Source organism: Canis lupus, chromosome 11 (assembly GCF_011100685.1).
Source record: "Canis lupus familiaris isolate Mischka breed German Shepherd chromosome 11, alternate assembly UU_Cfam_GSD_1.0, whole genome shotgun sequence".
In the NCBI taxonomy this organism is placed as follows: Eukaryota; Metazoa; Chordata; class Mammalia; order Carnivora; family Canidae; genus Canis; species Canis lupus.
Genome location: NC_049232.1, coordinates 37,459,555 through 37,476,207, shown reverse-complemented (window position 1 = coordinate 37,476,207; position 16,653 = coordinate 37,459,555). Strand labels below are relative to the sequence as shown.

Sequence of the window (16,653 nt, the reverse complement as noted above, 5' to 3'; positions counted from 1 at the left end):
TATTTTAAATTTCAGATTAGTCCTTTATTTGGGTTTTGATTTAATTTGAGATTAATTGGTTAACATAACTGGACAAAAGGTGACACAAATTTGAAAATTCAAATCTTAAAAAAGAACCTGCTTTAAGATTGCAATTGCCAAAAAAGAGTTTCTGAGAACAAAACTGGTGTGCAAAATTTACCTATATCTGACTCAGAGTACAGGGGATTCAGGAATTCATCAAGATATCAGAATAGACATTGATGTTTAGTCACAAAATAAACAGCAGTGTATATTTATGACATATAGGTTGAAATATTACACTTAAGTTCTAAGATTACTTGGGGACCCTCCAGTTGAAGAGTCAAAGTAAAGGCAAATTAAAGGCTATTAGGCAGCAATGGTCTAGGGTGAAAGTCTGGTTCTCTAGCCCATATTTTGTAAACCATCTCTTCTCTAACTTTTGGAAATACTGTCATGCCTCCTCAACAAAAAAACACTAGGAATAGGTTAGTACTGTTGTTAATATAAAGAAATAGCATTTGGGGGGGAAAGGGGAGTATCCTTTTCCCTTTTTAAGATTTTATTTATTTATTTATGAGAGAGACACAGAGGAAGAGAGGCAGAGACACAAGCAGAGGGAGAAGCAGGCTCATGCAGGAAGCCTGACGTGGGACTCAATTCTGGGACTCCAGGATCATGCGCTGGGCTGAAGGTAGGCACTAAACCACTAAGCCACCCAGGCATCCCAAAAGTATCCTTTTCCTTTAGAAAACATGTAGTGGCATTGTGCAATTCAGAAAATCAAATGCTTCAAAAAAAAAAAAAGAAGAAAATCAAATGCTTATATTTATTTACAAGAAAGGAACACAAAAAAGTGAAGAGAGCCTAGTAGTGTTTTTGACAAATTGAAGATAGTATGCCTCATTCTCCTTGAAAGCACCATAAGACTAACATTGCTGACTTCCATATCAAAACCATAACTCCCAACACTTTCATGATATCAATTGACTTGTCAACTTTTTAGTCCTTTCCTTCAATGTTATCAATGCCTTTGCTTCTTCAATATAAGTGGACATTGTCTTGACTTATCTGTTCTTCTAACTCTCAAATTGATTTTCCAGTACCTTTTCTTTTTTCAAGATTTATTCGTGAGAGACAGAGAGACAGAGGCAGATATAAGCAGAGGGAGAAGCAGGCTCCCTGTGGGGAGTCTGATGTGGAACTCGATCTCAGGACTCTGATATCATGACCTGAGCCAAAGACACTCAGCCACTGAATTACCCAAGTGCCCCTGATTCTCTAGTTCCTAATCACAAAGTCTGTAGGATATTTTCACTTATATGCCACATTACTACCTCAACTTAATAAATTAAGGCAGAATTCTTCTTTTATTTTATGCTAAACTTAGAAAAGGAGAATAGCTCTGGGAAATGTTGCATGCAGGAAGTAATATATGAACCATATATTTTTTTTAATTTTTATTTATTTATGATAGTCACAAAGAGAGAGAGAAGTGCAGAGACACAGGCAGAGGGAGAAGCAGGCTCCATGCATCAGGAGCCCGACGTGGGACTCGATCCCAGGTCTTCAGGATCGCGCCCTGGGCCAAAGGCAGGCGCCAAACCGCTGCACCACCCAGGGATCCCATGAACCATATTTTAAGTGATGTGTTAGATTTAGAATGAAGTAAAGAAAAGAGGAAGGTATTTAAAGTAGAACATAATTTTTTAAATCTTAAATCTTGATAAGAATAGGGATGCCTGGGTGGCTCAGCAGTTGAGCGTCTGCCTTAGCTAAGGTCATGATCCTGGGGTTCTGGGATCGAGTCCCACATTGGACTCCCTGCAAGCCTGCTTCTCCTTTTGCCTGTGTCTCTGCCTCTCTCTCTGTGTCTCTCATGAATAAGTAAATAAAATCTTTTAAAAAAATCTTGATAAGAATATGCAATATCATACCAGAATCTTGGTAAAAACAAACTAGTCATAAATCAACCTTCATTCTTTTATTGAGAATGTACTATGACCTTAAATACACAGGAGTCTATGACAGTTATCAGAGAAGTCCGTAAGAGGACTGATTGCCTTTGAGGAGTGATTTAGCAGCTAGAGCCAATGGAATTCACAATTGTTAAACTTTAAAACTATTAAATGTAAAGTTGTATAGAAAGTTAGCTTAGAAAAGTAGAAAGACTATGGAGTTAAAAGATGTAGGATATAATCCTAGAATGCCAGCTCAGCTTGATTTTAAGTAATTTATTTTAATTCTTTAAATCTTAATTGCATCACATATGAGGGTACTATCCTCCTTATAGTTGATATAAGGAGTCAAGAGATAAAAAAAGAAATTAATGCAGTTCTTCACATCAACAGGCTAAAAAATAAAAATCACATGATCATATATCACTGGATATAGAATATCACTTGACAAATTCAACAGTAAAAACACTTAAAAACTCTCAGCAAATTAGGAATAGAGAGGAGCATCTTTAACTTCATAAAGAATATCTATAAAAGCCCTATAACTAACATCACATCTAATGGTGAGAAACTTGAAACTTTCCGATTAAAGATCAGAAAAAAGGCAAGAGGTCTCCTCTCACCCCAGCATTTCATCATACTGGAAGTGCTAGTTAAATCAGCAAGATAAGAAAATGAAGTGAAAGGTATACAGAACTGGAGGGAAGAAATAAAATTCTTCACAGTTGATATAATTGTTGTTCACAGATGATATAATTGTCAATGCAGAAAATCTAAAAGATTCAACAAAAGAACTCCTGGAACAAGTAAGTGATTATGTCACAGTTGATGGATAAAAGGTTAATATATGAAAGTCAATCCCTTTCCTATAAACTAGCAGTGAACAAGTAGAATTTAAAGGCAAAACACCCCCATTTACATTAGCACACCTAAAAAGTAAATACTTTGATATATGTCTAACAAAATATGTACAATGTCTATGTAAGAAAAACTAAAATAGTTTGATAAAAGAAATCAAAGGCAAAGTAAATAAATGGAGATATTCCATATTCATGGAAAGGAAGACACAATATTGTCAAGAACTAACATGTTCTTCTCAATTAGTTCTATAGATTCACTGCAATCCCAATCAAAGTCCCAGCATGTGAATATTGACAAACTGATAAAAAGTTTATATGAGGAGGCAAAAACTCAGATTAGTCAACACAGTACCGCAGAAGAAACAAAGTTGGAAGACTTAATACTAACTGATTTTAAGACATAATATAAAGCTACAGTAATCAAAACATGTGGTATTGAAAAAAAAAATGTGGTATTGGAAAAACTGAGAGCTTTTCCCCTAAGATCAGGAACATGACAGGGATGCCCATTCTCACAACTTTTGTTCCACATAGTATTAGAAGTCCTATCCTTAGCAAGCAGACAACAAAAAGAAATAAAACGTATTCAAATTGGTAAAGAAGAAGTCAAACTCTCAGTCTTCGCAGATGACAATGATACTGTATGCAGAAAACCCAAAAGACTCCACCCCAAAATTGCTACAACTCAAAGAGGAATTCAGGAATGTGGCAGAATACCTAATCAATGCACAGAAATCAGTTGCATTTCTATACACTAACAATGAGATTGAACAAAGAGAAATTAAGGAATCAATCCCATTTACAATTACACCTAAAACCATAAGATACCTAAGAATAAACCTAACCAAAGAGGCAAAGGATCTATACTCTAAAAGCTACAGAACACGTAGAAAAGAAACCAAGGAAGACACAAAGAGATGGAAAAACATTCCATGTTCATGGATTGAAAGAATAAATATTGTGAAAATGTCTGCTCCCCAGAGCAATTTACACATTCAATGCAATCTCTATCAAAATACCATGGAATTTCTTCACAGAGGTGGAACAAATAATCCAAATATTTGTATGTAACCAGAAAAGACTCCAAATAGCCAGAGGAATCTCAAAAAAGAAAACCAAAGCTGAGGCATCACAATGCCTGACTTCAAGCTATATTACAAAGCTCTGATCATCAAGACACAAAAACAGACAGACGCATAAATCAATGGAATAGAATAAAGAACCCAGAAATGGACCCAAAGCTCTATAGTCAACTCATCTTTGACAAGGCAGGAAAGAATATCCAGTGGAAAAAAGACAGTCTCTTCAATAACTGGTGCTGGGAAAATTGGAAAGCCACATGCAGAAGAATGAAACTGGACCATTCTCTTACACCATTCACAAAGATAAACTCAAAATGGTTGAAAGATCCAAGTGTGAGACAAGATTCCATCAAAATCCTAGAGGAGAATACAGGCAACAATCTTTTTGAACTTGGCCACAGCAACTTCTTGTAAGACACATCTACAAAGACAAGGGAAACAAAAGCAAAAATGAACTACTGGGACTTCATCAAGATAAAAAGCTTCTGCACAGAAAAGGAAACAGTCAATAAAACTAAAAGACAATCTACAGAATCTACAGAATGGGAGAATATATATGCAAAGGACATATCAGATAAAGGGATAGCATCCAAGATCTATAAAGAACTTATCAAGCTCAACACTCAAGAAACAAACAATCCAGTCAAGAAATGGGCAGAAGACATGAACTAACATTTCTCCAAAGAAGACTTACACATGGCCAACAAGCACATGAAAGAATGCTCCACATTACTTGGCATTAGGGAAATATAAATCAAAACCACAATGAGATACCACTTTACACCAGTGAGAATGGCTCAAATTAACAATATAGGAAACAACAAATGTTGGTGAGGATGTGGAGAAATGGGAACCCTCTTGCACTGTTGGTGGGAATGCAAGCTGGTACAGCCACTCAGGCAAACAGTATAGAGATTCTTCAGGAAGTTAAAAATAGAGCTACCCTCTGACCCAGCAATTGCACTACTGGGTATTTATCCCAAATATACTGATGTAGTGAAACACCGGGACACCTGAACCCCAATGTTCATGGTAGCAACGTCCACAATTGCCAAACTGTGGAAGGAGCCACGATGTTCTTTACCAGATGAATGGATATATATATATATATATATATATATATATATATATATAATCATGGAATATTAGCCTCAGAAACGATGAATACATACCATTACTTTGACATGGATAGAACTGGAAGGTACTGAGTGAAATAAGTCAATCAGAGAAAGACAATTATCATATGGTTTCAGTAATATGTAGAATATAAGAAATAATGAAGGGGACCATAAGAGAAACCAAGGAAACTGAGTCGGGGAAAAATGAGAGAGGAAGACAAACCATGAAAGACTCCTAACTCTGGGAAGCAAACAAAGGGTTGCAGAAGAGGAGATTGGTGGAGGATGGAGTAACTGACAAGCACTAAGGCTACATGATGAGATTAGCACTGGGTGTTGTACTCTATGTTGGCAAACTGAATTTAAATAAAATATTTTTTTAAATGTGAATTGGTAAAAAATAAATAGGAAAAAAAAAGAACAAATAGGTCAATGGAACAGAATAAAAAGCCCAGAAATAGACCTACCTAAACGGAGTCAACTGATCTTTGACAAAAAAGCAAAGGCAATACAATGGAGATAATATAGCCTTTCCAACAAATTGTACTAGAACATTTGTTCATTTACAGGCAAAAGAAAAAAAAGAATCTAGGCACAGACAGACCTTATGTCCTCACAAAAATTAATCTGAAATGGATCACAGACTTAAGTGTAAAATGCAAAGCTAAAAAATTCCTAGAAGATAAAAAGAGAACCTGTAAGTGATCTTGGGTATGGTGATCACTTTTTAGATACAGCAAAACATGATCCATGAAGAAAATAATGGATAAGCTGAACTTCATTAGGATTCAAAACTTCTGCTCTACAAAACAGTGTCAAGAGAATGAGAAGGCTCACTCTGCTATAAGTTGGAAGAAAATATTTACAAAAGACACATCCGATAAAGGGCTTTTTCCAAAATACCTGAAAAATTTCTAAAACTCAGCAATAAGAAAACAAAGAACATAATTAAAAGTGGGCAAGAGACTCAAACAGATATCTTACCAAAGATGGCAAATAAGCCATCTATAAAAAGACGGTCCACATCATATGTCATCAGGGGAATGCAAATTAAAACTACAATGAAATATCACTACACACTTTCAGAATGGCCAAAATCCACAACACTGTCAATATCAAATGCCAGTGAGAACGTGGAGCAATGGAATTCTAATTCATTGCTGCTAGGAATCAAAATGGTACAGTACACTTTGGAAGACAGTTTGGCAGTTTCTTACAAAACTCAACATATTCTTACCATATGACCTAGCAATCATGCTTCTTAGTATTTGCCCAAAGGCACTGAAAACCTAAGTGCACATAAGAATCTTTATGGGTATATTTATAGCAGCTTTATTCATAATTGCCAAAACATGAAAGCAATGAAGATGTCCTTCAGTAGGTGAGTGGATACATTAACAGTGGTATATCCAGACAATGGAATATTATTCAATGCTAAAAAGAAATGAACCATTAAACCATGAAAAGACGGGGAGGCAACTTAGTTGGATATTATTAAGAGAAAGAAGCCAGTCTGAAAACTCTTTATATTGTATAATTCCAACTATATGACATTCCACAAAAGGCAAAGATATGGAGACAGTAAAAAAGATCTGCAGTTGCCAAGGATTAGAGTGGGGTGGGAAGGATAAATAGGCAAAACACAGAGGATTTTTAGGGTGGTGAAAATGAATACATGGATATGTGTTACTATATATTTCTCCAAACCCAAAGAATGTACAACAGCAAGAGTGAACTATAAGGTAAACTATGCATTTTGGATAATTATGATATATCAATGTAGGTTCATGAAATAAATGTACCTTTCTGATGGGGATATTGACAATGAGGGAGTCTATGCATGTGTAGAGGCAGAGGATATATGGGAAATCTCAGTACTTTTTTTTCAATTTTGCTATGAACCTAAAACTACTCCCTCCAAAATAAAGATTTAATAAAAGTACATACAATTTCACTGCTCTCAAGTTCTACCTTTCACAAAACACTAGAACACCACTCAGCCAAAGTTCTTTGACACTCTGTAACAAGGATTGGCTTCCCTCCAGTTTCCAAAAACATGTTCCTCATTTTCATCTGAAACCTCTCCAGAATACCCTTAATGTCTGTATTTGTAGTATGCACTTCAAAACTCTTACAGCATGTACCCAAAGCTGCTTCCACATTTTTACATATTTGTCACAATGCACTCAACTGCCCGTATCAAAATCTGCATTACTCTGCTTGGGTTGCTATAACAATAATAAAACCCCCAAAGATTGGGTGTTTTAAACAATAGATATTTAATATCTTATAGTTCTGGAGGCTGGAAGTATGAGATCAGAATGCCAGCACAGTCAGGTTCAAGTGAGAGCTCTTTTTCTCTTTCTATAAGGTCACTAAACCCACCATGAGGGCCCCTCCCTCATTACTTCATCTATACGTAATTACCTCACAAAGGCCCCATCTCCAAAAACCATAACAGTAAGGGTTAGGGCTTCAACATATGAATTTGGGGGAAACACACTTCAATCTGTAGTGATAATACACCTCTTGAAATCCATTTTGTTATTTAAACAAATACAGAAAGGAAATTAATAAAACAACTCATCTATCCATATATAAATAAATGATACAGATTATTCTACTTTCTCTAAATCCATGATTGCAGGGAAAGGCTTATTAGAAAATAAATTTTACACAATGTAAAATTCCACAAAAATTTAAATTTGATATCTTATCAGCTGATATATTATTTAATACCTAATACAAAACATTCAAAAATTTTTTCTAAAAGGTAGTTTTACAGGTAAAGCTGCATTTTCTTTTACAATATAGATTCTGGCAGTTTGCTTCTATGAGTTAATGCTGTTTAAATCTACATGATGACACGTATGTGGCCATAAAGGAATTTCCAAAGTCATAATATAATTAAGTAATGTTATTGGAACAAAAGAAGATGACATTTACATCTTTTTGTTAAGATATGGGACTCATTTTTCAGACTTTTCAGATGAATTATGAGTAAGTCTCTTGAATCAAAGAACTGGGTGTTCAAACTGGAAAAGCTAGTCAATATTATAAATTTTAACATTTCTATCCCTTAATGTTCACTTTTATAATAGAAAATTGAATATGTTAGAATAAGAAAACCCATGTTTTAATTAGAGGCTAATTTTAAGAAAATTCACCTTAAATACATTTTACTTTGTTGAATTTAATAATAATTGAAGTGCTTTGCCTAATAGTAGGTTTCTATACATCTAAAATGTTATATAGCCATTATATTTTATCATAACACTTTTAAAAAGATATTTGTTTGAGAGTGAGCAAGGAAGAAGAGGGGCAGAGGCAGAGGCAGAGGGAGAAGGAGATAGAGAATCCCAAACAGGCTCCACACCTAGTATGAAGCCTAATATGGAGCTTGATCTCACAATCTTCAGATCAGATCTGATCCAAAGTCAAGAGTCAGATACTTAACCAACTAGAGTGACCCAGGTATCCCCTTCCATAATATATATTACACAAACAATTGTTATGTTGGTGGCAGGTTTTATTAATTTAAATAGAGAATGGTTTTTATTATATTGTCAGCCATAAATGTATTATCAATAAAGTCATGCATATACTTTTATTTGTTGGTATATTTTACCATTTAAAATCAATAAAAAAAATTACTGAGATATAATTCACATGCCACACTATTCATTCACTTAAAGTGTAAAACTCCAATGCCTTTTTGTATATTCAGATATGCTCAACCATCATCACAATGAATTTTAGAATATTTTCATCACTCAAGAAGAAATCCATATGCTTTAGCAATCACTATCATGTTCTTCTTTTCCCCCAGCCCAAAGCAAACACTAATCTACTTTCTGTATCTCTATATTTCCTATTCTGTATTATTTCATATATATGGAATCATGTATGTTCTTTTCTGACTTGCTTCTTTTACTAAATGTAAAATTTTTAAGTTTCATCCATGCTATAACAGGTATCAAAACTTCTTTACTAAATATATATATATATATATATATATATATATATATATATATATTTCTTTACTTTTTGTAGTTTAATAATATTCCATTATATGTATACACCACAATTTATCCTTTCATCAACTAATGAACATTTAGGTTGTTTCTACCTCTGGTTATTATAAGTAATGCTGCTATGAACAATATTGCCTTAATTTACTATCATGTTGTACAGAGCCTTACACTACAACAGAGGCAAGTGCCCAGGCTTTCTCATTTCTTTCCTGAGTATTCACAAAGCTCTGTGAATGCATGTATCCTCCAGATTCCCAGGAATATGTAAGAGCCTTTCAAAAATCTTATGGACATCTCATTCCCCAGCTTTTCCTTTTAAGCTATTTGGTAATATATTGTTTGACCTAAACTACAATCTATCACTTCAGGCAACCTGAACTTAAAACACTTGCTTGTAATTGTTTTGACAATCCTATCCACCCACCTCCTCTGACAAGAAGGCTGCTCAAAATGAGTGAGATCAGAGTCATCTTTGCAACAGGGGTCCTCAATGAAAGAATCAGACAGGTCAAATGATGACAACTGTTTGGGAATCAGGCATTATAGAAGCTATAGTTCCATTTAACTTCTTCTAGTAGTTGCCAGGCTGCATGTGAAACATGGACCATCTTTATTCCCAGGCTACTGCTGAGCTAGAATAGTAGAGAAGGGGACCAAGGCAAATTAGAATGCCACAAAGTTTCTTGTTCTTATTTAGACTCAGCTGTTTTTCTTGAATAATATTCTCTAGATTGTTGCAGGTTTGGTTAATTTCCAGAATTTCCTACAGGAAATATAACTGTTCCTCAATGTACATAGAGAGTCTCAAAATGTTTTACAGTTTTCATGTAAAATGCTTTTATTCGATCTTCAATCTTTTTAAAGATAGGAATTTATAGTATAGAAAACTTGTAACTCCCTTGATCCATCAATTGTTTTAGAATTATTTTTTTTTTGTTTTAGAATTATTATATTGATCCTTTCTCAGAAGATTAGGTTCTATACAAAGTGTTATGAAATGTTGATTCTCAATAATGTTTGCTTGTTTTTTTCATTTTTGTTATGGAGGAAAAAAATCTTCAAAATCCTTATGCTAATAGTGATACATGCTACAACATGGATGAACTTTTAAAACATTATGTAAAGTGAAAGAAGCTAGACATGAAAGGCCACATATTGTAAGATTCCATCTGTATGATATATCTGGATAGGCAAATCTTGAAGGGGAGCAGATTCTGTCACCCAAAATTTGGTCTCTTTGCCATAAAGATTATTTTGAGGTAACCAGATCCCAGCAGATTCAAGAAAAGCTCTTTATCTACTCCTTTCAATTGCCTTAATTTACTTTGGAAAGCAGGCCTGTACCAGGAAGAGAGAGGTATTACCAGAAATAACTTTTACCTATGAAATTATTTTTTAAAAGATTTTACTTATTCATTTTAAAGTAAAAGAGAGCAGGGGGAAAGGCAGAGGGAGAGAATCTCAATCAGACTCTATGCTGAGTGCAGAGCCTGACATGGGGCTCGATCTCATGACCCTGAGCCCGTGACCTGAGCCAAAAAACAAGACTCGGACACTTAACCAACTCAGCCATCCAGGCACCCCCTCTCTTTTTACCTAAGAAATTTATCTGTGTAACAGAACAACCTTTGTTTTTCAAATATTTCCTCTAGCCTTCCTGTGAAAAGCCTTCTTCCCTTTGTATCCCCAGACTCCATCCCTTTCCTTAGATCAGGATGTTATATAAGCTTCAATTATCTAGCTGCCTGTTTGGTCTAATATTTTTATGGGGCTCTCATACATATGAAATTGAAGTTTTTCTCCTGTTAATCTGTCTTATGACAATTTAATTATTAGACAAGCCAAATAACCTAAAAGGGAAGTAGGATAAATTTTCTCCCTCTACAATCTATATGGATGGAATGTAGATTAGGTTGCCTAGAGCTGACAAAGATAGGGGAAGGATGATAGATAAAGAGTACAGGGTCCCTTTATGAAGTTATGAAAATATTCTAAAATTGATTTTGGTGGTAGCTGCACAATTTTGTCTATATTGTCACAATCATTGAATTAAATAAGAGAATTGTACGGTATGCGAATTAAATCTCAAAATTATTACAAAAAATTAATAGTAGATGATTTAAATACTTCATTCTCAGTACCTGATAATAAGTGTGATAGAACTAGACAGAAAATAAGAATACAGAAGAGTTGAGCATCATTATTAACCAACTAGACTCAAGAGATTTATACAGAACATTCACTCCAACGACAGCAGATACACATTATTCTCAAGTGCACATGGAATATTCTATAGTGTATATTATCTGTTGGGCCAGAAAACAAATCTTAATACCTTTTTAAAATCCAGGTCATAGAAAGTAACTTTCAGCGTACGTTTGGAACATGGGTCAGATTTGTTTATAAGGACACTTTGGGAATAAAGCCAGAACACGATTCTTATTAGTAAAACTAGCATAATAGTAATCCTTTATAACTGAAACATTTACTAAATATTGTTTGAGTCAAAGCACTAGATAATAGAAGTAGAGAATTTAAGCATAATTTAAAATTATATATGATAATGATTTAAAAATTATTTGATAAAATGATGAATTATTCTGTGTAAGACAAATTTTCAACAAATCATTTTTATACAAGCAAATACCTAAGAATGGAAACTTAAGGAACAATATTTTCATTTTTACTTGCTTTAAGATTAAATTATGATAACCAGCAATGTTCTAATGTGTCCAAAAAAATTACAGAAACTCAATTCTCCTTAGTTTAACAAGAGCATAGATAAGTTATAGGAACATATTAAAATTGATATTTATGCTACAATCTTCATGTTATACTAGTATTTTCAAAGAGGAACTAAGGCAATTACTATTTAATAATTTGATTTATAATGAGAAATTCAAAGTTTTAAACATGGCAAATGGGCAACCTACATGCATTTATGGAGCCTGTTCTTAAAATCCAAGTTACAACACAATAACACAAATATGAACCAAATAACACATGTAAAACAAAATATCTACCTTTATAATATTATAATTAATTTCTAAAGTTCCTTTACCTTTATTGTCTGTCTGCTTATCTGATATCGTTGATCAGATACTTGTTGTTGCTGAAGGAGTTTTTCATTAATTTCTTTATATTCTTTAATGGACAATTCTGCTGTTTTCTTGGCATTCTGAAGTACACTATTTTGTTGTTGCAAGGATACAATACGTTCTCGTAATAAAATAATATTGCTACTTGATTTCTGGGCCGTTATATTTTTCCACTTTTCTCTGTTAACTATAAAAATAATGTTCATAATATTGATTTTAAAACACAGCAAATTAAGAAGACATTGTTAATTTCATATACATTCTTACCTCTGGTAGGAACTGTTGTATGTGAGCTCTTTTGTATATTACCATTCTTCTTTTGAAAAGTTGATTTTTTTGCATTCTTGTAATGAAAATAATTCTAAATTTGAAGGTTTTATAAAAATTAGATTATTACTCAATAACAACTTCAAGTGAACATAATAAATAATATTTCTTTACCTAAAAATATATTTATGCAGACTAAAAAATTTAAACAACAAAATCTATAATTGATATCAAGAATTCACAAATGAACATAATATGTGCATTAAAGTTGAACTAGAAAAAGAAAGAAGTTGATCTAGCAGGCACAAGATACAAATACAAAATCAACCGGCTTGTAAATTTGTAGAATTAAATCACATTTTCCTTGTTGTGGGGGGAAAAAAAAAGTGGTAGCAGCTCAACCTACAGGTAGTTTAAAAAACTAGGAATAAATAAAAATAAGAATATTTAATAATTTATTCTCTGGGAAAATAGGTCCTTTTCTCAAATACTCTTATCTGTTGCACATAGACTGATTAGACCCTTCTGACAAATAAAGCTAAAATAATGTTGATGGTAATAAAGTAGCTTTCCTTAAAGTTGTAGGTTTTCTTCATGACATTCTAATACACTGAAGTGAAAAAAATGAAGCCATGACTTTTCTTCCAAAATATTTTACTGATTTAAAATAGGGGGGTGGGAGAGAGTAGGAGAAGTGAATAAAGGGAATCAAAGGTAAAAGAAAAAAACAACTTTATTTTTCACAGTCATTGTTCCACTCTGGGGTATGATAGATTTTTATAATTCATTTACACAAGGATATATTGAATATCAGGACTCACTGAAAGCATATAGTGCTTTATAGATTTTCAGTATTTTTTAGGATATGTTTACATATATATACGCACATACACACATATATATGTAAGGTTCTATATATCATTATTCAAATGACAAGTGTTCTCTGGAAAAAAAATACATACATACGGAAAGAAAAAAAAAGGAAGTGACCCAAAGCCTATTGTCTAGAACAATGGTCAACAACCATGGTCAAAATTTTAGGATATTTCCATCTAGGTTATTCTAGAAGATGAACAAAAATGACATTAAACTATTCATATTATATTGAATCTTTTTATCTTTATCATATTAGAAACATAAGGTAATATTTTGATATTTTAAAATACAGATTTAGAAAATTATTCCTTTGCCTCAGGAATTTCAGATTTATAATTAAAAATGCCAGCAAATTAAAAAATAAAAGAGTGTCCTCAAAGTAAAAATTTAAATAAGAACATGTTTTCAAAATATTATAAATCATAATACTAAAATATGTGGTCTTATTTAAGAATTTATTGGCTGGGAAATAGGAACACTATCAATCTAGAAAATTATTGTTTTAAAAAAGGAATTTTTTTTCAAAGATCCCAATTCTGGAATAAATAATTATAATAAAAACAGAAGGAAAAATAAATATTACCCACTGTTACTTTGGCAATGAGTCAGATATTTTGCCTAAGATAGGGTTTTCCTTTAAGCCAATTACTTTTCCTTTAAACTTATTTATTCCTCAAAATATCTTTGAAATATTTCACTTGAGCTTCTTTAGAACCAGTATATAAGATACATTTAAAAAGAATATTTCATTGCCGGATGCCTGGGTGGCTCAGCAGTTGAGCATCTGCCTTCGGCTCAGGGCATGGTATCAGTCCAGGGATTGAGTCTCACATCAGACTCCCTGCGAGAAGCCTGCTTCTCCCTCTGCCTATGTCTCTGCCTCTTTCTGTGTCTCTCATGAATACAAAAATAAAATTTTTTAAAAAATAAAATAAATATTTCATAGCTTTATGAAGATTAAAGTGCTAGTCATGTACTAAGCACTATAAAAACATCCTAAGCAGAACTACCAAATTACCAGTACTAGTCATCAAACTTAGTATCAAATTAACTGGACCTTAAATAAAAAGGAATTGGGCTTCCATTTCCAGGATTACTTCTGACTAGATATTCAGAAAAATTCTTTTGTTTTAAAAGATTTTATTTTTTTAGAAAGAGGAAGCATGCACAGGGGGTAGAGGAAGAGAGAGAGAGTTTTAAGCAGACTCCGTGCTGAGTGGAACCTGACATGGGGCTCAATCTCACCATCCTGAGATCATGACTTCAGTTGAAACCAAAAGCCTGATGCTCAACTGACTGACTGTGTCACTCAGATGCCCCTATAGAAATTCAGGAAAATTTTAAACATTGAAATCAGCACACTTAAAATATCTTTTTAACGTGGCAAAAACATTAAAGGAAATTCTGATGCCACAAATGAGGTGAAAGCAGGAATCTAAAGACACATGAGATCAACAAAGTGGCCAGCAAAATACAGGACAATTGATAATCTCCTCTGACCTTGAGATTCCATGTAAAAAGCAACACAGAACACAAAAGACAAGGAGAGATGGCCTAGGCCCCCAACCCAAGATGAGAAATTTGAGGTTACAAATCTAGAATATAGTGTGTGGCAATAGTTTGTCTCTCTCCTCTTCCTCTTTTTTTTCTGAATAGTATAACATGGAATGGATGTATCATAGTTTAACCATTCAGCTGTTGAAGAAAATTTTGATTGTTGCCAGTTTTCAGCTATTAGAAATAAAGCTGTTATGACCATTCATGTACAGGATTTTTTTTTTGTAAAAATAAATTTCCATTTCTCTGAGATAAGTGTCCAGGAGGGAAATAGTTGGGTTATTCGATAAATGTATGATTAGTTCCTTTTTTTTTAGGAAACTGCCAACTGTTTCCCAGAGTGCTGTGCCACTTTATGTTCATACTAGCATTAAATGTGAGATCCAGTTTCTCTGCATCCTTACCAGCATTTGGTATTGTCACTACTTTTAGTTTTAGCTGTTCCAAAAGATGTATATATATCTCATCATGGTATTAATCTCCATTTGCCTAATGGTTAGTATTATTGAACATCTTTATGTATGCTTACCTGCCTTCCATTTATCCTTCTCAGTGAAATGTCTGTTCATGTTTTTACTCCATTTTCTAATTAGATTATCTGAATTTCTACTGTTGAGGGTTTTTTGGGTTTTTTTATGTTGAGTTTTGACAAAATCTTTATAAATTCAAAATATAAGTCCTTTGTCACATATATGGTTTGTAATACTTTCTCCCAGTCTATAGCATATTTTTTATCCTCTAAAGAGGGCCTTTCACAGACCAAAATTTCTTTGTTTTAATTAAGTCTTACTGATATTTTCTTTTAGGGATCATGCTTTTGGTAACATATCTAAAAAGTCTTCAGCAAGCCCTAAGTCCTGAAGATTTTCCCTTAGATTTCCTTCTAAAAGTTTTATGATTTAATGTTTTACATTTATTATCAGTGATCTATTTCAAGTTAATTTTTGCATAGGGTATGAGGCTTGAGTATAGGTTCATTTTTCTTGTCTAGGGATATTCAATTGCTCCAGCACTGTTTGTTGAAAAGACCATTCAAGACCATTCTTCCTCTGTTGAATTGCTTCTGTATCTTTGTCAAAAATCGCTTGTTCATACTTATGGATCCATTCCAGATTCTGTATTCCATTATGTAAAAAATAAACCTTTCTTCCCCTGTTGGTGGGTGTTTGGTGTCATCAGTCTTGACCTCAAACTGAGTAGTGGGAATTGATGCCAGAATCCTCACAAAATACTTAAATTTTGATTAAAATTTCCATATTACTTTTTTTTTTATATCTTCTATTTCTTTGCTGAGATTTCCCATTTCATTCTTGAGATGTTCTATCTTTTCATTTGTTTCAAGTCTGTTCATACAGCTTGTTGAAGCATTTTTATGATGGTTTCTTTAAAATGCCTGTCATGGGATGCCTGGGTGGCACAGTTGGTTTAGCATCCAATTCTTGGCTTCACCTCAGGCCATAATCTCAGAGTCACGAGATCAAGCCGCACATCAGGCTCCAGGCTCAGTGTAGAGTCTGCTTGAGATTCTCTCTCTCTCTCTCTCTCTCTCTCTCCCTCTGTTCCTCTGGCTAGTGTTCTCTTTGTTTCTCAAATAAGTAAATAATTTTAAAAAATAAAATAAAATAAAATAAAATAAAATAAAATAAAATAAAATAAAATAAAATAAAATAAAATAATGTCATGTAGTTCCAACATCTGTGTATCTTGTTATTGGCTTCTGTTGATTGTCATTTCATTCAAGTTGAAGTTTCCCTGGTTTCTTGGTATAATGAGTAATTTTCCATTGTATCCTGGACATTTTGG

At 33.4% G+C, this 16,653-nt stretch overlaps 1 protein-coding gene across 10 annotated transcripts in view; it reads right to left on the bottom strand.

Annotated features, from left to right (window-relative positions):
• CNTLN (centlein) overlaps positions 1–16,653 on the bottom strand; it is a 308,559-nt gene that overhangs the window by 70,217 nt on the left and 221,689 nt on the right. For all 10 annotated transcript variants that reach the window (XM_038552477.1, XM_038552478.1, XM_038552470.1 and 7 more), the window contains 2 exons: positions 12,418–12,511; positions 12,114–12,337 (listed from right to left, as the gene is read on the bottom strand). In XM_038552477.1, coding sequence (XP_038408405.1) covers positions 12,114–12,337; positions 12,418–12,511 — 318 coding nt within the window. The remainder of the gene's footprint in view (positions 1–12,113; positions 12,338–12,417; positions 12,512–16,653) is intronic.